The following is a 23,833-nucleotide window of genomic DNA, read 5'->3' as shown; positions in this document are numbered from 1 at the left end:
TGTTTGTCTCAAAAATAAGGTAGATTGGCTTCAGGACACTAAGCAATCAAGCTGGATTTGAGCTTAAAATCTCTCATTAACTAGATGTCATAGTGCTGGAAAGTGCTATGCAAGCTGCTGGGGGGGAAAGGTCATAACCAGCAGTGGACCCTGCAAACTACACAGCTGGCTAGCCAGGCCAAAAGTACCAACTGACACAATGGTGGCAAGTCTATTATGAGGTACCCAACTGCTATCACTGGATTTGAGGCCAGTTCCACAGGAGGAAACTCAATGTCTGGTTCTAAAAACATAGTCAAAAGCCAGTAACCGGAGCAGTCATAAGCCCTGCGGGGAAGCTATTACTGTAGTTTGGCTAAATGGATATATTGTGCCCATCAAACTGCCTTATAAATATTTATGTTTATTAATGCTATTCTCACTTTTGATTAGAAAAGCTCCTCTTTCTAGATAGCACTGAATACTGAGGAAACTCAATACTCATCAAAGTGCTGAGAATAAGTGACAGCAGTGTTAAGCTTGGAGACATCTCCATCACACTCTCCAAGGCTCAAGTAGCATTGTGGTAATGGTGACAAAAAGACTAAGAGCCAAGGGCTGGTGAAATGTCTTAGCAGTTAAGGTGCTCGTCTACAAAGCCTAAGGACCCCAGTTCGATTCCCCAGGACCCACATAAGCCAGATGCACAAAGGGGTACAGGCATCTGGAGTTCGTTCGCAGTAGCTAAAGGCCCTGGCACACCCATTCTCTCTTTCTCTATGTCTTCCTATCTCTTAAATAAATAAAATATTTTTTTAAAAAATAAAGAATAAGAGCCAAGGGTAGAGAAGAGGTTCTTCAGCGTGATTTTTTCCAGACACAAAGTTGCCATTGCATTCATGACCTCACAGTGGCTGATGCTACTGATACAAGACTTGTATAATATAAGGAGGTAAAATGATGACACCAAAATAGAAGAGGGGCCTTGAAAAGAAGCGGTTCAGTGGAGGGGGAAAGGAAGGAATGGCATAGGAGGGTATTGGGGGGAATATGACCAGGTTATATTGTGTGTATGTATAAAAGTTGTCAAGACTCCTTTGTCTCCTGCATGAGATATGTGTCGACTCCAGAGCTCTGGTTTCCCGAATAAAGCCTCATGCTTTTGCAGCAAAAAAAAAAAAAAAAAGTTGTCAAGAAAAGTGCTTTTTTTTTTTTTTAAAGTAAAACGTTAAGATGGACATCTTGTCAACCTCTAGCCTCTAGATATATGTACACATAAATCTGCAACCAAATAAACAATACACAATCTCCCAAAAATTTTAAAAACACCACCACACAGTAATTTATACATAAAGTAATACATCTAAGGCAAGGCAAATACAAAGTAGGCCTTGGTGAACAAGCACAATTCTGGATCAAATCTCCATTCCCAGCTGTCAATTAGCTCAATGTCAACTCCTCCGTCACAGCCACTCCTCTTGAATGACATCCTTAGACAGCTGACAAACGTTTATTAAATACCTAATGTGTTAAATATTTCGACATTGGACAACCTGTTCGAGGCACTGAGTAAAAGAGCAGAAATAAACACAAGTAACTAACTATTAATATATAGGTAGTACAAACAAAATCATGCATTACCTACCCAACCCACATAGGGAGTCTAGGGATAGATAAGTGCACAAGTAAAATTTAAGTTGGGACCAAAAAGCAAAACACTCACCTTGGAAGAGCAGCTCAAAGGGGCTTAAGGCTAACATATAACAAGCATTACAAAGACCATTAGCTTAAGATGGACAATTACTGTAAATAAGTCAAAACAAAAGAATAAATGCATATGAAAACATAAGAAGTGGGGAATGGAGAGATGGTTCAGTGGTTAAGGATGCTTGCTTAAAAAGCCTCTCACCCCAGGTTCAATTCCCTAACCACACGTAAGGCAGACACACAAAGTGGATCAAGTGTTCGGGTTCTACTTGCAGTGGCAAGAGGTGCTGGCATGTCCTACCCCTCACAAACACAAGTAAAGTGATTTTTTTTAAATGTGAGAAAACCCACTCATATGTGCTCAATAAAGGCCAAAAACAATTTGAAATCAGCAATTATTTTCTTAGCAAGTCAACTGACTTGCTCCTTTAGCTAGTTCATGACAACGTGTACTGACAAACACTGAACTGATAATAGTGGGCCTACAACTTATACAAACTCTCTTCTAATCAACTTATATTCTTGCCACAAATGTTTATATACTAATATATTCTTGGAATTCATTTATCCAAAAATAAACCTTGATTATTCAAAATAGTGCTAAGCTTCCTCCTGAAGAACCACATCCCTTTACTTGGGACATCTTATGTTGACACATTCATCCACACGGCCTTAAATGTAATTATTTGTGACTGTATTATCAATTCTCTGTGAAGACAAAATAAAAGCTGATAGAATTTGAAAGAAAAATGTGTTTTCTGTATTTCTAAATTCTCAAATTGTTAAAAGAATGGCAACTTGACACACAAATGCTCAATTAATCCATTTATCATTTATTCTTCTTTTGGCAAACATTTGATAATACAAGAAATATGTCATTATAGTTAGAGATAACATTTGTTTTTGTTTTTTTTTTTTTTTACTTTATACAAGTTGTAAACATATTTAAGTGAATAAAATTCTTGGCTGAAGACATTCCAGAACTCTTTGACATGTACTTTTTCAAATTTGGACTAAATAAAGCTTATTAATTTCCATTAGACCATCATCAGACAGCAAGCTTAATTCACCAGTTGTTTTAAAATGAACATTTGCCATTTTAAAATTTTTTTTCCTCAGTTACATCCACAATGACACTGCAGTTTTATGAAAGAGAAACTGACCAGATATTTTCCTTATAACTATGCTGGCCATTTTAAAATTAAAAAGAAAAAGAAATATATAACTAAGGATATTTTAATTCTTCTTGTTAAGACACTGTTATGTAAGAATATTTTTGTTAAAAATTGAATTTACAATAATTAAGTTTCATAATATTTTGTTATTCCTTAAATCTTAACTTTGAAGTAACAATACTTCAAAATAACCTTGAACATTTATTTTAAAGTTTCATACTTTTGTAAATTTCAGAACCCCCAAAACATCCAGGTCAAAGGTTACGAAAAACAGGTAACCTCAAGAATGTATTGTTTATAGCATACAGAATGGCTTTTCATCAGTTGAAGTGGAATGATGCATGGAAGTGCTGGCTTGTTCTAGTTGACCCATTCCAAGCCACCTGCAACACTGTCACCTGCTAGGCTCAGGAGACTGTCTCCACTTTTATTATTAATCCATTATTTACTCATAAAAATTATATATGGATCAAATATCCAAATGTTATAAACTCGATGATCAGTCTTACTAATCACATTTCCAACTTGGGAAAAACAGATCAAACCAAAAAGGTCTCATTTTCATAGTATTTCTTTATATAACAAATTATTATATACATATATATGTTTTTTTTTCTCTTAGAAAAAAAAACAGGGGTGATCTGAAATCTGAATTAGGAAATTATTCCACAGAAAATTACTTTATACTGGTTTTACTATGCAGCTCTTGGCTTCCGAATAGTGGCTTTTAATTTTACCCATATACATTACATAAGAATAATCAAATATGCTGGGTGTGATGGTGCACGCCTTTAATCCCAGTCCTTGGGAGGCAGAGGTAGAAGGATCACCGTGAGTTCAAGGTCCCCCTGAGACTACATAGTGAATTCCAGGTCAGCCTGAGCTAGAGTGAGACCCGACCTCGGGAAAACAAAACAAAACAAAACAAAACAAAACAAAACAAAACAAAACAAAAAAAACCCCTCAAATGCCTAAGTTGAAGAAAAAGTGACATTGCTATTACTCACAAAATAATATTTAACAGGGGCTTTCTTCTAATCCTGGAACATGAGCAAAATGGGAGAGCCTGTTAAGACAAACCAGAAAAGAACTAAAAGTACATGTGGCTTTGGCCCCTTGCAATACTAAATCATCACCTCATATGAGGTGAATAGTGAGAGACCACATAGCGTGCTTCAGTGGGAACGGCTACAGGAAGATAAGCTGTGGTATAGGCAACTCTAGAAAACATAAGAACTCATAGTTGTGGAGAGAGTCAAGCTATACCAGGGCTAACTCCAGTCTGCAGTTGAAGGAAAATGAAGGAATTGGAAAGATAGAAATCCATGCCTCCTTTTAAAGTTACAAACAAAAGGCAAGTCCCTAATTCATTAGAAATGTAAAACTAACAGCTACTAGCACCTGTGCACCTTTGACTCTGCTTTGCTTCTGAAAACTTAGCTAATTCCCATCTGAGTAAATTTTCAAAAATTCTTGTTTGTTGAAGCCAGCTTCATGGCTGCACCTTGATGTGTCACATAAGAAGCTTCCACCCCCTTCACCCCACCAATTAATTTTGAAAACACTCATTAAGTTTGCTGTCACTCAACCACATTACTGCAATGACTGGATCATTTCACGTCTTAAGAAAAATTACACTGAAATGATTACCTTGGAAGTATCTTAAAACTTAAACAGATTGGTTAGGATGCTAAATAAATAAAAGTATCAGTGAATAAGGTAACATCTTGGTCAGTGAATGATGTTTTTCACAATAGTTACAAGTTCTAAAAGTTCTATGAGGGCACTGGTTAAAGTTTATCTCTGATATATTTCTAAAAAGCCCCATTATTCATAAACTGATTTAAGGTAGTTGTGTTTTTCAGTAGCAGTCAGAACAATATAGCATTTGGTAGGTATATACAGCCTGGTATACAGTGCAAAACATAACTGTGTAACACTCTGTGCACTAGCTGCAATTTTCAGTAGCTGTGTGCACCAACTGTGTAACAGAATTATAATGTTCTCCTAAGCCATACGCATGTCTCATATATCTGAAACGAAAAAGAAGAAAAAAAGTACTTCTGATGAAAGTGACTTACTGTATACAAATACCTACATATATAACCAAGTACTCTCCATAAGTTAGCCCACAGGGTACCATTTGATTATTACATGAGCATATTAAGAGTTCAACACCGTATGACAAGTGTCAGTAGTCAGCAAGTGGCTCAATCACTGGAGGGAAACAGGAATGCTGAGATGCTGAGGATTTAATGAGCCTCAGTTTTTACCTAAGGCCAGGAATGACTATTTTAGTAGGAATAGCTAATAAACACTTAACCTTCATGCTGCATCTCAGAAGCCAATTTTCAATCATACAAAAACACTTCCACAGTTTGAAAGGAAAAAAAAAATTGAAAGGAAAAAATAGTATAAAAATTTAACCTTTTATATTGGACAAAATTTTTAGCACTATTAATGCCAATCCAGGGTGATGATATAGTTCTAAAACTTTGTAGCCTTTTTAAAGGACTTTATTCTTAACTCCAACAAAACATTAAATTAGTAGAGGTTTAAATAATTACCAAAATCACATATTATGATACTTACTAGTTCTATAATGGTCTTCAACATAAGCAAAGCAGAATTTATTCAGATGATAGCTTTCTTATTCATAAACATAACCTAAGATCTTTTCATAGACCTTTTTGTCTTACTCATGTAAAATGAAACAGTAAAAAAGTCTAGGTACTTACACAAGTACTAAAGGATTTTTTGGATATTCTTCGCCAACTACAATAGGAGGAGAGTCTGCCTGTATTATCTCTATTGGTGTTCTTAAAATATGAGACAGAGCTCTTAGCTATGGGGGGAAAAAAAAACATGGATCAGTCAAGAAAACAAAACATAAATTTGCAGGTCATAAACAAAGTATATACATACAAACACAGCAACCAGCTAAAGCAAAGATGTACCTGATTATAATTATCAAGACTTTGAGAGGAGGGGTACCTGAGAGGCTCAGTGGATAAAAGTATTTGCTGCAGAGGGTGATAACCTGAGTTTGCATGCTCAGAGCCAGGTAAGGGCAGCCACAGTACTGAGCATCTGTACTTTCAGCACTCCTAGGGAGCAATGAGAAGCAGAGACAGGAGAATCCTGGAAGCTTGTGGGCTAGTCAGCCTGGAGTTTGCAGCAGTGAACAGAGACCTGCCTCAAACAGGATGGAAGGTAAAGACAGACACTGGGGTTGTCCTGACCTCTATACACACTATAGTACACTCACACACACGACATAGATATACATATATACTTACCCATACACGCACAGCATACATATAAAAAGACTATTTTTAAAAACTCTGACAAAGAGTAAATGCTTAATAAACATTTGCTTTAAAAACTAAATAATATAATACATATTACATCTATGCAGAAGTGTACCAAGTCCTAAATATTTAAAAGCTTTGTAAAAAAAAAAAAAATCAATGTCAAGTTAATAAAATGGGAAATGGGTAGATAGAGTACTTATGCACTTTACATGTATTAAACTATTCAGTCCTCAAAACTTTATCGAATACGTATCAATGGGATGTGAAGGAGGGGTGGGATGTTTGTTTTTGTTGTGTGGAGACAAAAACTAACTAGGTACTCCTGGCTGGACTGGAACTCAAAATGTTGGCCTTGAACTTGAAGTAATCTTTCTGTTTTGACTTCCCAAGTACTGGGCTTACAAGCAAGAGCTACCACTGGTCACTAGTGTTATTTTCAGGTTTTTTTTGTTGTTGTTGTTGTTGCCAAGGTAAGGCCTCACTCTAGCCCAGGCTGACCTGGAAATCACTATGTAATCTCAGGCTGACCTGGAATTCTCTATGTAATCTCAGGCTGGCCTCAAACTCAGTGATCCTTCCATCTCTGTCTCCCAAGTGCTGGGATCAAAGGCATGCACCACCGTGCCTGACCATTAGTGTTATTTTAAACACTCAGAGTTGTAGATGAAAGTTAAGGTACTTGTCAAAGTCAAACATTAGAGCATTAAATTAAATATCTCTGTTGAACTGAAAAAGCTGACTCATTAAAAAACCTTATTACCAGCCTCCCATCATGGTATCTTAATCAGTACATTTTTCCCATCACAAGAATATTCTATCAAAAACATAGTACTTCTAAGAGGTTCTGCAAGAATATAAAAATTTACTTTAGGAATATAGAAAAGATTCTATGTAACAGAGAAAACTGAAATTCCATACCCTTTATAAAATGTTTCTTTGAAATATTTTTGTCATAATTAATGTATGTTAAAAAAAAAAACTAGCACAGAATGGAGTATAAAATAAAATCTCTCGAAATCAGATTCTTCAAAAGTCAAGTGAAGAGCCAGGCGTGGTGGCACACACATTTAATGCCAGCACTCAGGAAGCAGAGGAAGGAGGAAAGAGGATCACTGTGAGTTCAAGGCCAGCCTGAGACTACATAGAGATTCCTAGGTCAGCCTGGGCTAGAACTAGACCCTATCTTGAAAAAATAAACAAAGAAGAATCATGTGCAGATTTTCCTTTTGCATTTGATTAATAATGTAAATGTATCCCACTAGAAATCAACTGTCACTTCAAATGAATTCACAAATTTTGAGTAAATATCCTCCAAGGCTGCTTAAATTTTTTTTTAATCTATCTCAATCTAAACCAAATTATTTAGGTCTCCAGAACTACTATTACCTTGTGAACCTACAGAAAGCTTAAGCATCTTTATTTCTAATGTAGTCACAATTTAATGTAGTCACAAAGCTATAATGAACAGTTCCTGAGTTTTGAGAGCCAGGCATTCAAAACAAAACTAATGGACATAGTTCCCTCTGGTGGAGAGGTACAATTATTGCATTGTTAAGATTAAGAGGGAATACTTCATGTTATCATATTCAAACAGTTCTTAACAGAAGTCTGAGGAGCCATAAATTATTCAAGATGAGCAATCACCTTCACACAATACCAACAGTATTACTGCTAGAATTATCCATATGGAATATTAGCTTACAAACTCTGCTTTATTTAAATGCTCAAAAATCCTTGACTGAGTACATACAGGCAAGGGTCTTCTTATTAGCATTCAATAATAAAGAAACTCGAAGTCAGTAAGCTGGATGATCCATGGTCACAGAACATATAAAGAAAAACTAGGGCTGGAGAGATGGCTTAGCGGTTAAGCGCTTGCCTGTGAAGCCTAAGGACCCCGGTTCGTGGCTCGATTCCCCAGGACCCATGTTAGCCAGATGCACAAGGGGGCGCACGCGTCTGGAGTTCCTTTGCAGTGGCTGGAAGCCCTGGTGCACCCATTCTCTCTCTCTGCCTCTTCCTCTGTCACTCTCAAACTGCTCATTAATATTAGGTCCAATTAGGTGCTTATCCAATTGTTACTTAACAGTAAGGTTTTCAAAACTACAGCTAAAAAGAAATACCTCATAAACACCCTACATGTATCTGAATATTCCATTTTATCATATTCAATTTTAATGTATCCATTACTGGTTTCAAATAAGTTATTATCAACTAGGCATTTAAATCACAATTTAATGTAATAGATGTATTATAGTAAAAACTGACCTGAATTCACATAAAGTAAAATTTTCCAATTTAAAAAGCTCTTAAATTTTCTTCTTATATAGCCTAGCCTGTTTAATCCTCATGCCTCAGTCTCCCAGTGCTGGGATTATAGGCATGTGCCAAAAACGCTAGCTCATTCATGTTCAGTTTCTGAGTATGTAGAAGGGTTTATTACATTTCCAATACTGATTTTCATCTGTTAAGCCACTAGTGTAAAATCCACTTTCATTAAGTACTACCTTAAAAATAAAGTCAGGTTTCACTTACCCCAGGTACATTATTTAAGTAAAGCCCTAAGAATGTTTTAACCTATTTCTTTGTCAGGAAAGAAGCAGCAACTATATAAAGAAAAAAAAATGAGGCTAATGAGATAACTTGGCAATTAAAAGTGCTTGCCACTTAAGGTTGAGGGCCTCTAAGGCCAGAGACCAAGTTCAACTCTTTAGTGTGGGAGAAAACACAAAGGAATTTATGTTAAAAAAAAAAAACTGACATTGGCCTGGAGAGATGGCTAGGAGAGAGGTTAAGGTGGCTGCCTACAAAGCCAAAGGACCCCGGTTTGATTCCGCAAGACCCACATAAGCCAGATACACAGGTGGGACATGCATCTGGAGTTCATTCACGGCAGCTGAAGGTCCTGGCACACCCATTCTCTATCTTCCTTTCTTTCTCAAATAAATAATTTTTTTTTAAAGGTTGACATTTAGGGCTGAGAGGTTGCCCAGTAGTTAAGGTGCTTGCCTGCAAAGCCAATGACCCTGGTTCAATTCCCCATACCCACATAAAGCCAGATACACAAAGTGGTACATGTATCTGGAGCATGTTTGCAGTGGCAATAAAAAAAGTGTCTATTCTCTCTGTGTGTCACTTTCTTGCTTAAAATAAGTAGTAGGGGGGAAAAAACCTGGCCATGTCCACATTGGTTTATATCCCCAATCCATAGCTGGCGGGCGGGCGGAAGTCATGGAAAAATCACTGGGGTTCTCTGAAAGACAGTAGCTCCAGATTGAGGGAGAAACCCCGTCTCAAGAAAAGTATTCAGGTAAGTGATAAAGACTGGGCCACCTGACATTCTCCTCTGGCTTCTGCATGCATGCACATCTACACACACACACACACACACACACACACACACACACACACACGAACAAAAAGAGAAGGTGGAAGTTGGATGTGGTGGTGCATGCCTTTAATCCCAGCACTTGGGAGCAAGAGGTAGGAGGATCCTCCTGAGTTCCAAGCCACCCTGAGACTACTACACAGTGAATTCCAGGTCAGCTTGAGCTAGAGTGAGACCCTACCTTGAAAAACAAACAAAAAAAAAAAAAAAAAAGGAGGAGGTGGAATGGGGGAAACTCCCTGACAACCACAGGCAGGATTCAGAAACAACTTAAGAGCCCAGGATCCCAGGATCACTGTGAACAATTACAAACTTACCTCAAGCTGACCTCCCCATGCAGCTGTGTTTACAATATCTTCACAGTACTTTCCAAACTCTTCTGTTGAGAACAGATCAGATTAACTGTAATTCTTACAAGATCCCATTAGAACTCCCACAATTCCTGATGAAAATGCTCCAAGTCGTGAACATTTCTCTTCTCTATCACCTTCCTTTGGAAGCTAAATCTACTTCTCAGATCCACACTTAATTCACCCCAGCTATCAACTACCTTTCCATCCAAGAGCAAAGAAATGTGTTTTTGCTTCTGTTCTTGAGCTCAAGGCTCAGGGACTTGCCTAACAACCTACTTACTTCTCTCAAAACTCTCAAAACTACCAACAAGTTGGGCATGCGGGCTAGCTCACACCTATAATGCCAGCACTCAGTAGGCTGAAGGAAGATGGCTATGAGTCCAAGGCAAACGTGGGCTACAAAATGAGTGCTAAGTTCCTTTTCCATACTACCAAATACTCTCTCTAGTTGTTAGTTTAGACCTACCTTTACATATGGCATATTAAGATGGGCTAACACAACCTTTTTGTCCAGATAGAAGTTACAGGAAACCAGAAGAAAATATGCCTAATGTTTCTCTCATTCAATATTAAATTCTCAGTGTTTCAATACTGCCTAGGACGGTGTCCTGTACACTGAGGCCTTCAATAAATACTAACTGAATGGATAAAAACATAGTTTACCCTTTTTCTCTGGATCAGCATAATGAATGCCCTATCACTAGCAGAGTTTTGGAAAAACCCTGACACTAGACTCACTACAGACGACCTACTCCATTGCCAGGGTTCATTCAAACTCTACTATCTTCCATGGAAAACGGACTCCATTAAAGAAAGTCATCATGAGCCATGCCCTTTCTAAGCACTCTTGACCACATCACTTGCTCCCATTTGATATTACTGCACCTGCCACCTTCCTCAAAGACTAGCTTTTCAGATTTCCATTTCCCCTCACCCTCATCTGTAAATCATGCATTTTTAACTTTACTATAAATATTTTGAAATATTAATATGAAATAAAGAACAAATGAGTTTTCATAATCACTCTCTGCTCATGAAGCCCTATACATACTCACTCAGACTGATTAAAACTCTCATTCCTTTTACTTTGTTACATGTGAACCTAACACATTCTTTTCAACAGTAATAATCCCATTCCTAGTTTCATCTTATATAAAGCAATTTATATTTTAACTATAACATGTTAAAGTATTTAGGAGATGTGGCCAAAGTAAACTGTACCAGGGTCTATTAAAATTAGAGAATAATCCTGCCTAAGTTTTATGGACTTCGTTTCTTAAAAAGGGCTGCAAAGGTTTCTGTTAGTTGCTGTATGAGGAAAAGATTTTACTTAAAACAACCAGAACCACTGAAAACATGTGGGAAAGAAAACCAAATTACCTGGTGTGTACATCTCCCCTGTGTTAGGGTTCGTTAGAAATGGCAGGAAGTCCTCTGCATGGCTTTGCATGTATTCAGCAGTCTGCCTTCGTAAGGCCACCACGGTCAGGGCACAGTCCTGCTCCTTCAGTTGGTCCTCAATGGCTCTGTACATACAGTGGCCATCAGATGGAATCTGCTTAATTTGCAACTCTCTAGCTGATAGTATTTGAGCAAGCTTTTCACTTTCTATATGTCTGGCTCCAGATAAGTTCTCAATTTCAGCTTCAGCTATCCTTTCTTCTCGCTCCTTTTCCAATGCAGCTTTTTTTTCCTGTGATGAGAATATAGGAAAGTTAACATATAATAATTAAGGTTAATCTTCATTTAATAAGGGGATGGAGATCGAAGAGTCTCAGAGGGGTTTTGCTATTGTCTTCCCTCTTACAAGCACTACTATACTGATTATTTAATCATTTGTAGAATTTTCTACAGTTCAACTTTTAAGGTCAAACTATCTTACTCATCTCATCTCTTAAGTTTATAACACGGAGCTCTGTCCTGGCAATGAAGAAAGCCTTCTTGCAGCTGAGTATGGGGCACATGCTTATAATTCCAGCACTTGGGGGGCTGTGACAGGAGGACCAGAAATTTGAGGACAATCTGGATTATTCATATTCTAGACTAGTCTAGCCTACACTGTCTCAAAAAATATTAATAAATATGGGGAAGGAAGCGCTTTTATGCAATTTGTTTGCTTATTTATTTACTTAGTTTTGAGACAGACATGCTATGACAGCTGAGGCTAGCCTGTAACTCACAATGCTTCCCGGACACCGAGACTATATTATAGACATTGCCACATCTGGCCTCAAAATGTCTATCTAAAGCCGGGCGTGGTGGCTCACGCCTTTTAATCCCACCACTTAGGAGGCAGAGGTAGGAGGATCACTGTGAGTTGGAGGCCACCCTGAGACTACACAGTGAATTCCATGTCAGCCTGGGCCAGAGTGACAGCCTACCTCAAAAAAAAAAAAAAAAAAAAAAAAATCTATTTAAAAACAGCATTCCAAAATGTTTCTAAAAACATTTGGTTGGTTTCAAAGTACTATCTTAAGACAGCTTTAAAGTATATTATCATCATATTTAAACCCACACTAATCCAAGCTTTTTGATCACTCCACAACAATGGCACTAATATGATAAAGCCATTAGAAGAGTGCAAACATTCTTTGTATCTAGCTTACAAAAAATGGGGCTAGCTAGGTGTGGTGGTGCATGCCTTTAATATCAGCACTAGCACTTAGGAGGCAGAAGTAGGAGGATCACCGTGAGTTCGAGGCCACCTTGAGACTACATAGTGAATTCCAGGTCAGCCTTAGCTAGAGTAGGGGAGGGAGGGCTGCTGAAGCGATGGCTCAGTGGTTAAAGGAGCTTGCTGCAAAGCTTGGCAGCCTGGGTTCAAGTCCCTAGTACCCACATAATTGCTTCTGGAGTTTGTTTGCAGTGGCAGGAGGCTCAGGCATACCCATACCCCCCAAATGATTATTTTGAAAATAACAGTAAATACAAACCTATACTGGTATTTAATGAATACAGAAAAGCATTCTTTGCAAACAAGTAAAATATTACAGACATAATAAAGTCCCCCTACGTTCTATTGCCATCCTAGTTCTCTCTAGGGCTTTGGTATAGATCCTTCCAGACTGATATTCTAAGCATTTTAATGGATACTTCATAATCAGAGAAAATGTGCATCACATACTTTTAAGCAAAAATGACATTATCCTTTGCATTCTACAATTTGTTCTCATTATCCAAGTGTTTTAAGAGATCATCTCAGTGAAGCATATCCAAGGGTAGGGTTACAGTGAGGTCATAAGACTGTGACATGAGTGAAGTGTGATGTTTGAGGGCAGAGAAAACATTCCTGACAGCTGAAATAGGATCATAAGCACAGAGCACTATGTTTCACAGCTAAAAACAGCTCATAGAACTAGTATACCAGAGAAGTGTCAAAAGACAGGGTTGAGGCTAAAAAGATAGGTATGTTGTTAATTATCTATTAACTCTCTGCCAATTCCGCATAAAAATCAGGATAAAGCCAGGCGTGGTGGTGCATGCCTTTAATCCCAGCACCCAGGAGGCAGAGGTAGGAAGATCACCATGATTTCAAGGCCACCCTGAGACTACATGGTGAATTCCAGGTCAGCCTGGGCTAGAGTGAGACCCTACCTCAAAAAATAAAAAAAATAAAAAAAAAAAATCAGAAGGATAGATACAATAAATATGTTTGATGTACTTTTTTTCTGGATGGCAGAATTATAAAATACATTTTACTGGGGGTAGTATGTCTTTGGGCTTTTTTTTTCATTCTTTCTAATCTCTACCACAAGTGTATTTGTAAATGAAATATTTATAAAAAGTTTCTTTTAAAAAAGAGAAAAAGGCTGGAGGGATGGCTTAGTGGTTAAGGTGTTTGCCTGCAAAGCCAGAGGACCCAGGTTCAATTCCCCAGGACCCACGTTAGCCAGATACACAAGGGGGTGTACATGTCTAGAGTTCATTTGCAGTGGCTGGAGGCCCTGGTGTGCCCCATTCTCCCTCTCCCTCCCTCCTTCTCTGTCAAATAAAAAACATTTTTTTTAAAAAAGAGAAAAAATAAGTCAAAGTAAATTCAACAAATCTTGATAATAATAGCAAATTAAAGAGGAGTCATTAAACCAAAATAAGTAAAAGAGATTGTCACACCATAAGTCCTGTTCTGGCAAAAGTGAACAAAGAGGGCAAACTTCAGTAAACTGACTACCACATACTGTATTATTACCTGTTATGTGCCCTGTTACATGAATTTGAAACTTTTTTTTTTAATACCTGAATCAAAACCAATAACCCCCTAACTTAGGACTTTCCTTCCAGCTTTAACCATGAAAGAAGTAAATGAACAAATTTACTTCACCACATACCTACAGCTGTGGATCCTAGGTATAAAATCTTAAAACACAAGATGGCACTGTTGCTCTCTACATAAAAGACTAAAAACAATTGTAGAGGGGAGAATAAGCACCTGAGACATCATCTAATCCAAAACCCCTCATTTTCCTCTTCTGAGGAAACAGCTCGCAGAAAGAGTTCCAAAGGCCATACAGCTGGACCAGGGACAACACAGAGCTCCTTTTATCCAGGCACCTGAATCAGAATAAAAGTTGGAGCAGATGGGAGCTGGGGTTAATGTCATATACTCTTTTATTGGCAAAGCGGAACTTTATTCTATCTTGATCCTGAAAATCTCTAAAATATTAATTTCAAATTCCTCTTTAATGTTTTTCTGGGAAATCCATTTGACATTTTTTTTTTCTCTGTGATGCATTTCCAACATAAGGCACTTTCTTTTCTACTAATATAGTACTAGGATAGAATGGCACCAATGAGATCTAATATAAAATATGCACAAATGAATGCACACATGTGAGGAATGCATAAAACCACTGCTAATAAAGCTGTAAAGCTAGAGACATGTTGATACAGCAATACTACACAAACCAGAATCATGAAAGCCGGGGACTAGCTTGGTTTGTTATTAAGCCTTCCTTATGCCATTGTGGTTATGTAACTTGGGTCTCATTTCTCTCATCTGTAAAAAAACAAGTCTACCTGTCAAATTTAGTGTTTTTGGAGCCCAGTTCTAAATTCTACTTTAGACTCTTTCCACTACATCAAAAAGCTTCCAAGTTCCTGAAGTAAATAAAGTACAATCAAATACAACCAAAGTATAAATCAAATTCAGAATCAAATGAGATATGAGCTCCAAGGTTTCACAACAATCTTACAATAAATCATATAATTCTGTTATGTTTTTCTTCCAGAGCTGTCTCTTTGTCGATAACCACCACTCATTAACCAGGATCCCCCCCCCCCATGGGGCTCTGGCAAAGAATGAGGTTCAAAATAACCTGATTCCCAATTGTCCTTCTTGATTCTGAATTTCATTTTCTTAAGTTCATAAACATTTAATGTTGTCTGCTCTATAATCTCATAGTATAACAAAGAAAAAAGCTGGGTATACTACTTTCAGATCATTATTATAATTTTCTGAGTATAGGTAAACAAGGTATTAAGTTTAGTGAGAAGAAAAATAACAAAATTTTCATGAAAGACACATCTTTTTTTGTTTTTTTTTTGCTGTGTAAGGGTCCAGAAAAGTTGTAACCTCATATTTTTAATGATTAAGTATGCTTTCATAAACTGTATTAATTACAAGCAATTTCAAAACAAATGGCATTACTGACAAAGAAACCATTTTGATCTACAGGAGATAGTACAAAATTGTGAGGCCATTGCAAAAACTATGTTCACCTTGAACATGGAACTCAACTAGATAATCTTCAAGAAGGCATGGGGTCCTTATTTCGTGATTATTTGAAAACCACACTCATAGTATTACTAAAGAATAAAATTCCATACAAATGATAATTTTTGTATCACTGTAACTTAACAACTGTCACCAAACACACGCACACACAATACTGCTCTTGGGTTTCATTTGTGAAGACTTAAAACAGCACTTAGCACAATGAATACTTCCACTGCCGACTCTCTAGTTCTCCAGGCCTGTGTTCAGATGTCTGGAACAGTATACTACTTAATACCCACCACAGTACGAAACTGGTATCATTTTCTCCAATTTTATTATTTTATACAAATGAAACTGAAGCCCCCCAAAATAAAGAACCTTCTGTAATCTCATGATAGTAAGCCAAATTAAAACCTCATATGGAGTTGGGGAATAGTTCACTTCTAATAACTGCAGGGCATGCATATCCTAAGTTCAATCCCCAACAATACAACAAAGAAAAACCACCTGTTTTGTCTGACCCTAAACTCTACTCCATACTCTATTAAATCACATACTTCTAAATGAGGCCGGCTCTGAAATATACATTCAGATCCTACATGATAGGACTTCATAAAATAGCACTTCACAATAAAGATGGGATTTAAACTTCTTTTGCCAGGGTGAAAAGGCTTTGCCTAATGCCACTCTCATTATGTTAAGATCATTAACATGCTACTTCCTATCACTTGTTTTCCTTATCCTCTTCTAATAATGAAACATTTCATTCCCATGTTTGTTTTTATTCATCCTATTTCTCTTAAGAGTGTTTTACAAACTGTATTTCCTTCAAATTCTAAACCATCACTTAACACTGGACATAATGAACTTTTCTTATTCTCAATTTTTAGTTTATTTAAAAATAAAATAATTCCCTGAGAATGTGGTACACCAACATCTTATTAATTCTAGGTTCCAATCCTTGTTTCATTAGTGAATACCAGTTTTTAAGGAGGGTTGTGTGTTAAGACTCACCTGAGTCTCAAGTGAAAACTCTAAGTCTAGGATAATTTGTATAAAAAGAAAAAAAGTTCTTTGCCCTCCTCAGGCCTACCCTCCTATGAGAACTGAAAAGTTTTGTGATTGTCTTAAAATCTATTTTTTCGTTTCATTTTTAATTTTACTTATTTACCATTTTTATACATGTGTATGTATAATCACTTTGATCATAATCACTTCCCATTACTCTTCTTTTTTCCCCCAACCTCACAGAACCTTTTCTTTTTAACTACCTGGACCTATTTTCTTCTCTAGAAAATGGGGAACAAGCCATACTGCACAAATTCTTGTCAAGACTCTATGATATTTTATGTAAATAGCTTGGCATGATATCTAACACACACCCAGTGCTTAGCTGATGCCAGTTCAGATCCCTTGACAAGGAAAGCCACTGTGATAGTTACGTTTTGTGGTCAACTTGATCTGTTTAGGAATCCACAGGCATTCCTCTTGAGGAAGCCTCTGAGGTTGCTTCCAGGAAGAATTAACTGAAAGAGAAAGTCCTTCCCCCAGAGTGAGCCCTGCTCAGACTGGGACTTGACCTAAAGAACCTCTGGGAAACAAGAATCCCTTCCTCCCCGCTGACCGCCAGTGCTGCTTGCTGCCTTCCAAAATGCACTGAAGACCAGCAGCTCTCCAGGAAGCCTCCAGGCTTTCAGTGCGGGATTGGAACTGCTGAGGAATCCAGGCTCATGGACTGAGCAGTGACCAGGTTCCCTGACTCTTGAGCATGCAAACTGATATTGTTGGCTTGTTGTAAGCTAAGACATTAAATTCCCTTTTAATGCAATTCATATTATTGGTTCTGTTCCTCTAGAGAACCCTGACTAATACAGCCACCATTTTTTAATATGTATCCTACCCAAGGCAATACTGGGCATATGGCACTAACTCATATACTTGGTGACATGACTTTCATACCCGTCTCTTTTGTGCTTTTGAAATCCGAGGTGGTTGAGTCTCAAGCACCAAGTCTGAAATGTTAGCAGCAACAGAATCTATCTGAAGAGAACAAGAAAAAAACATTTTTAAAATGTCAATACAAAGTACTTTTAAATTATGGTTTAAGTTTCAAGCTATTAAATTACTGAAATGACAAATGTATCCAACTGACTAGACACAGTGTTGCAGACAGTATAGTCTGTTCCCCTCCTCCCCTTTACATCTCTTCAAAAACACTGCTCATTCCTGCATACCTTCTTTCCTTCTTGGAATATGTAATCTATTGATCTAATTGTCTTATTTTCTAAAAGTGCCAAATCACTCAGCACTGCCCTCTTTTCATCTGTGAATGTTGACAGTTTGTATAAAATATAAGCCTTGTGCTCCCTCAGCTCATTACTCCCACCTTAACAGTAAGTGTAGCAGATGAGTCACTTCACTATCATAATTAGCCAGAATTTGATGAGCACTGACTCTTGATCCTAGGAACAACCAAAATTTTCTTGTCCTTCCTACTTCAAACTAATAAGTTCAACTCCTATGTCATTTAAGTATTACAAACAATAATTGGTATTTGTTGAATAAAAAACAAAATAACCATACTTGTATTACAGTGAGTACCTTTTTATTACAGTATAGTATTTTATTACTATAACTTTAAGAGAAACTCATTTTTAGTATGGCACATATATATGAAACTACTCAAAACCTCTGAAACAGCATTCTCCAAAGGCTACATCTCAAGTGATTAAAAATATCACAATCAGGCTGGGCATGGTGGAGTATGCCTTTAATCAGGAGGCAGTGGTAGGAGGATCCCATGAGTTTGAGGCCACCCTGAGACTACATAGTTAATTCTAGGTCAGCCTGGACCACAGTGAGACCCTACCTTGAAAAACAAAAAACAAAACAAAACAAAATCACAATCAGATAGGCTTAAAAGTACACTAGAACTATGACTCTTAGAATATAATTTTTTTAATTTATTTGAGAGAGAGAGAGAATCTTCACAACAAGGCTTCTTGTTGCTGAAAATGAATGGAGACATGTGCCACATTGTGCATTTGGCATTACATAGGTAGTGGGGAACTGAATCCAGCCACAGCCCTTGGAGTATATAACATTTAAATATCAGTTGTCTTGCTCAACCACCTACCACTTTATTTTCTGAAACAGGGTCTCTCACTGAAACCAGAGCTCATCAATTCACTACCCAGAGAGCAAACCCAGGGATTCACTGTCTCCACCTCTTCCGTGCTTGAATTATAGGTACATGCCACCATTCCTGGCATTATGTAGTTGCTGGGGAACCAAACTCACCTTTATGGACAACACTTTACCCACAGAGCCATCTCTCCAACAACAGGACAAAGATCTTTCTTTCTCTAACTGTATTTACCATTGAAACCATGTGATTATTTACTTCATAGGTATTAACTTAAAGTATTACTGAGTACTAAATGAGAACATGTATACACACACACATCACATATCAAAGTAAGTGGCACACCTATTTGCTACAATGATACAACAAACATCAAAATGATGTCCATTTACCTAGGAAGCACTGGTAAAACATTTATAACTCATCCACACAGTCCATTTGTAATTTCAAAATTACTTGACATTTGCTGATCCATTTGATTCTTACAAGAACTTATGACTACACATTTGTGTCACCATATGTGAAGAAATCTGTGCTCAGGAGGATGGCATAATGCAGAGGTAATAATCATATTCACTGTTGGTTCTGGGACAAGAATTCTGTTTTCCAAATCACTGAAATAAATTTTTCTCAAGTACATTTGTTCATCTTTTAGGCAAGTGAGTAGGTAAAAATACTTGTACTTTGCTGATCTTCCTTAGAAAACATACAGTTAGGGCTGAAGAGATGGCTTAGCGGTTAAGTGCTTGCCTGTGAAGTCTAAGAAGCCCAGTTCGAGGATCGATTCCCCAGGACCCACGTTAGCCAGATGCACAAGGGAGCACACGCATCTGGAGTTCGTTGGCAGTGGCTGGAAGCGCTGGTGCGCCCATTCTCTCTCTCTCTCTCTCTCTCTCTCTGCCTCTTTCTCTGTCACTCTTAAATAAATAAATATAAATGAACAACAACAACAAAAAAGAAAACATACAGTTATAAAATATGAATGATGGGCTGGGGAAACGGATCAGTACTAAGAGTGCTTGCTATGCAAGCATGGGGGCCTGAGAGGGCATGTATTCAATGCCCAGCACCCACCTAAGCCCAGTCCTGTGAGGAGCAGACAGGGTTTTGCTGGTCAGCCAGCTGGCAGTTCCATGTTCAGTGTGACTCTGTCTCAAGGAAACAAAAGGAAGAGTGGGGAAAAGTACCCAATGTCCTCATCTGGCTTACATACACACACACTTACCTTACAAACAGATGAAAATATTGACATGTGATGAACAGCTTATGTGACTTAATTTTCCAATTTCATGAGTTTACAAAAAAAAAAAAAGCAGCTTAACAGTTGTAGACAGTTGTTTGCAAAGTCAATAAGCAAGGACAAACATTATTCCACATACCTTGTTCTCCTTGGAAGCCTGCTTCAATTCCTCCATTTCTTCTCTATGTTTCTGCTCCATTTCTTTTTCCAACTTAGCAACATCTTCGGTGAGTTGCTTCCTCCTCTTTTTGTCATTCTTGGGAACAGCATTCTTCATTCCTTGAATTTTGGCTAAAAAGCCACCAAAAACACCAGGTGAGAACCCCAGGAATAAAAGCAAGGGAGAAACCGGAACCAACAAGGAAATGGGAAATGCATAGAAAAAGTATTTATAGGACTAGAGATACAGCTCTGTGGGTGGTGCATGCCCAAAGCCTTGCGTTCCAGGCCCAGAAGTACATAAAGTAGGTAGTAGTACTGTCGTCCCAGCACTCAGGAGGCAGACACCTGAGAAGCAGATGTTCAAGGTCATCCTCAGCAGCATGGCAAGTTCAAAATCAGGCTGTGCTATATGAGACCATTTCCAAACAAAAAGGATTTAAGAAGTCAGATGAAGTCTCGTTGAAATAACATTGAACTTGTTTAGTTTCATAGGACAACGGGTCGCAGGAATGAGTGTTTTCAATCTTTCAAGTATCCCTTCTGAGCCTTCCAACTTAGTGAATCATTCAGAGAATGGCCACTTAAAAGAGTCAGGGACAACCCCCCACACCCGACCGCAAAAAAAAAAAAAAAAAAAAAAAAAAGGTAAAGCCGGGCGTGGTGGCGCACGCCTTTAATCTCAGCTCTCGGGAGGAAGAGGTAGGAGGATCACCATGAGTTCGAGGCCACCCTGAGACTACAGAGTGAATTCCAGGTCAGCCTAGACTAGAGTGAGATCTTACCTTGGAGGGGGGGAAAGTCAGGAATGGGGGCAGGAATGGAAAGGCGAGGCTTCTAGAAGAGGGCTAGAGGGGACCACTAGGGGTCCAGGACCACGGCCTGGAGACACCAGGGTTGGGGGTGCGGCAGGCCTCGGAAGACGCCCTCCGAGCGGGGCGCCGGAGCACGGACGGATACCGGCAGCGGCCTCGGCAGATGCCCGGGAAGAGACCCGCTACGCTTCCCGCCCCGTTCTTGACCCCTTCTCCCCGTTCACCTTGCAGCTCTTTCTTCTCCTTGCGATGCCGTCTGGCCAGCTGCTCCTCACGGTCCAGCTCCTCCGTCAAGACGGCCTCCATAGCCACCAGGTCGCTGGGAACACACGCTGGAGGAAACACGCCGGGGCCGCGGCGAGCAACCTTCGACCCTTCAACCCTCACCCACAGCCGCCATTGGCCACCGTGAAGCCCCGCCCCGCCGCGGAGGCGGTACCCGGCCGCAGCCTGGCCAATGGCGCTGGGAGTAAGCGGAAAGGGGAGCGCACATGCGCAGTGCCCTGACGCCGGCGGGACGGGCAGGGGTGGGGCTGGAAGGAGAAAATTCGGCGTGTAAGGCAGCCGCTGAGCGCGGCTTGAAGGGCTAGAGCGTCTTTAGCCGGAGGCTGCGCGCCAACCTATTGGTCCAGAGGTGAGACGCGCAGAGATGACATAACGAAAAGTGGCTAGTATGCTTTTCAAGTTTTGTGTTTTGTTCAGAGTTAAGGGAAAAAAAGTTTTCCGTAAAAATTCGATTATTGGGGCTGGGAAAAGGGCTCAGTGTTTAAAGGCATTTGCCCGCCAGCGCAGGTTTGATTCCCAAGCCCCTCATGGAAACTGAATGCAAATAGAGGCGCCAGCATCATTTGCAATGACCGAGGCCCTGGAGTGCCCATACACTTGTGCACACATGCATACACAAGGAAAAAAAAAAACAAAACTCGATTAGCGTCAATGGAGATCTTTGGATCGCATCAGCCATAAGGATAATCAATCAGTTCTGCTTTCAGTTTTCAAGGTTGTAACACTGCAGTTGAGAAAGCAACCGAGCTGTGGAAACAAGAAGATACCTCCTTGAAACGGATTGCAGGTGGAAGTATAGGATGAAGAAAGGATTAATCATGATTGAATTCAGAGGCTCAAAAAGTGTAACTCAATGACAAGTTAATTTCTAAGGCTTCAGGGAGTTGAGAATTAACAGGCATAAGCCATATTACTCCCCCCCCCCCACACACACACCAACAAAACAAAAATTACTTAAGTAAATGCCTAAGAAGAGGAATTCTCAAAAGAACAAAATTCTCACAGTGCAGAGAAAAGACCGAGAGGACTGACTGGGAGATGAAATCTATGTTTAAGAGGAATAGTTGATACAGAGAACAAAGCAAATAAAGCTACCATAAAAATAAAGAATCTGGGGCTGGAGAGATGGCTTAGCGGTTAAGTGCTTGCCTGTGAAGCCTAAGAACCCCGGTTCGAGGCTCGGTTCCCCAGGTCCCACGTTAGCCAGATGCACAAGGGGGCGCACGCGTCTGGAGTTCGTTTGCAGAGGCTGGAGTCCCTGGCGCGCCCATTCTCTCTCTCCCTCTGTCTTTCTCTCTGTGTCTGTCGCTCTCAAATGAATAAATAAATAAATAAATGAATGAATAAATAAATAAATAAAAATAAAGAATCTGAAGTCAGTTCAGTTTTCCAGAGTTAAGAATGACTGACTGTCTGCACGTGGAAAAGGCTAAGAAGGATGATTTTAAATTTTAGTGAAAAAAATAACACCTACATATATTCTGATTTTTACATTTCAATAATAAAGAGAAATGTACAAGTATTCAGACAGAAATCAACTTTTGACCTCAGAGTTTTTGATTACAATACTTATGGCTAGAAAATGATGGAACAATATAAGTGAGAAAATAAGTTTGAGCCAAAAAGTCTCTGTCTTGACAAGTTACAATTTCTGTGTGGAGGTGAGGGAGAGAAGGGTTAATTCAAACAATCAGGGGAAAGAAGGGGTGGGCAAGTGGCATCAGAAACTCAGCCAGGGAGATTGAAGAATTCTCCTGCTCCTAGAAACTATAGGGTTAACTACAGGTGACAAGACAGGGCTCCAGGAATGTAAAGGAATGTAAACACACCTGACAGCTGATGGGCAAGCTAGGGATACCTGGACAGAGGGCCATAAACTTTAAGCTTGAGTTACAACCACCTAGAGGGCAATCAACCAACCATAGATAAGTTTTGAGTTAACAGCAGTCACCTCAAGGACAATTGACCAGCTTTCTTGGTTAAACTGTTAATAAATAATCAGGAACAGTCCTAAAATGTATTCTGTCAGAATTTTTGAAAGACAAGTTCCCGTTTATGGGACTACTATCCACTCCTGTGAGAGGATGCTTTGTCCAACTTCTGTTTGCTTGCTTGCTTGCTATCTGTTATATTCCCACATGATACAGCCTGAGACATATTTCCCTTTCCTCTCCGCTCTGCTTTCTCCTTTTCCCCCTCATCCTGCAGTTCTCCCCTCCTCTCTCACCACCAGTGTTATTTGCTCCCCTGGGCCAGTAATTCTTTTACTGTGTCCTGGGTAAGAACTCCCTGGAGTGGAGGCTTCCCTCCACAGCTGCTGCAACAAAGATATGGAAAATGTTCTCAGATGTTCAGAGGTTGAAATATGTAAATGAAGAGCAAACTCAGAAAAATCTTACTTTATGGAGGAAATTGCATATGAAAATAATGAGTACTAGTTAATGAGCATTAAGTTATATATAGAATAGTAAAACTAAATGCAAAACTATATAATATGAATCCAAAATTTTTATTCTATATAGTTTTAGACAGTAAAAGCTTGCCAAATATTGCCATGTAG

The 23,833-nt window shown here is 38.9% G+C and overlaps 1 protein-coding gene across 3 annotated transcripts; it reads right to left on the bottom strand.

Annotated features, from left to right (window-relative positions):
- Positions 1 to 2,581: 2,581 nt before the first annotated feature.
- Positions 2,582 to 21,359, bottom strand: Otud6b (OTU deubiquitinase 6B). Of its 3 annotated transcripts, none has more exons than XM_012948453.2 (7): positions 21,213 to 21,359; positions 20,154 to 20,305; positions 17,589 to 17,669; positions 11,297 to 11,609; positions 9,881 to 9,942; positions 5,600 to 5,706; positions 2,582 to 4,894 (listed from the first exon to the last, which is right to left on the bottom strand). In XM_012948453.2, exons 1-7 carry the CDS (start codon positions 21,292 to 21,294, stop codon positions 4,810 to 4,812), a joined length of 882 nt encoding a protein of 293 aa, XP_012803907.2. In that variant the 5' UTR covers positions 21,295 to 21,359; the 3' UTR covers positions 2,582 to 4,809. The 3 variants fall into 3 exon arrangements, with proteins under 3 accessions (XP_012803907.2, XP_045000706.1, XP_045000707.1); XM_045144771.1 differs by having other exon boundaries at positions 9,881 to 9,939; XM_045144772.1 differs by lacking the exons at positions 17,589 to 17,669; positions 20,154 to 20,305; positions 21,213 to 21,359 and adding an exon at positions 14,343 to 14,527.
- Positions 21,360 to 23,833: the final 2,474 nt, after the last annotated feature.

Source organism: Jaculus jaculus, chromosome 2, assembly GCF_020740685.1.
Source record: "Jaculus jaculus isolate mJacJac1 chromosome 2, mJacJac1.mat.Y.cur, whole genome shotgun sequence".
Classification (NCBI taxonomy): domain Eukaryota; kingdom Metazoa; phylum Chordata; class Mammalia; order Rodentia; family Dipodidae; genus Jaculus; species Jaculus jaculus.
Note: the sequence above shows the minus strand (reverse complement) of the source record. Positions and strands in the feature narration are given on the sequence as shown.

Bases quoted from the DNA above. Each gene is read 5' to 3' on its own strand.
- Otud6b (XM_012948453.2), bottom strand. From the start codon at position 21,294: ATGGAGGCCGTCTTGACGGAGGAGCTGGACCGTGAGGAGCAGCTGGCC. The intron at 17,670-20,153 runs GTATGTGGAATA...TGTTCTCTTCAG, and splicing joins AGGCTTCCAAGGAGAACAAG to ATAGATTCTGTTGCTGCTAA. The intron at 5,707-9,880 runs GTAAGTTTGTAA...TTCCCCCCATAG, and splicing joins CATGGGGAGGTCAGCTTGAG to CTAAGAGCTCTGTCTCATAT.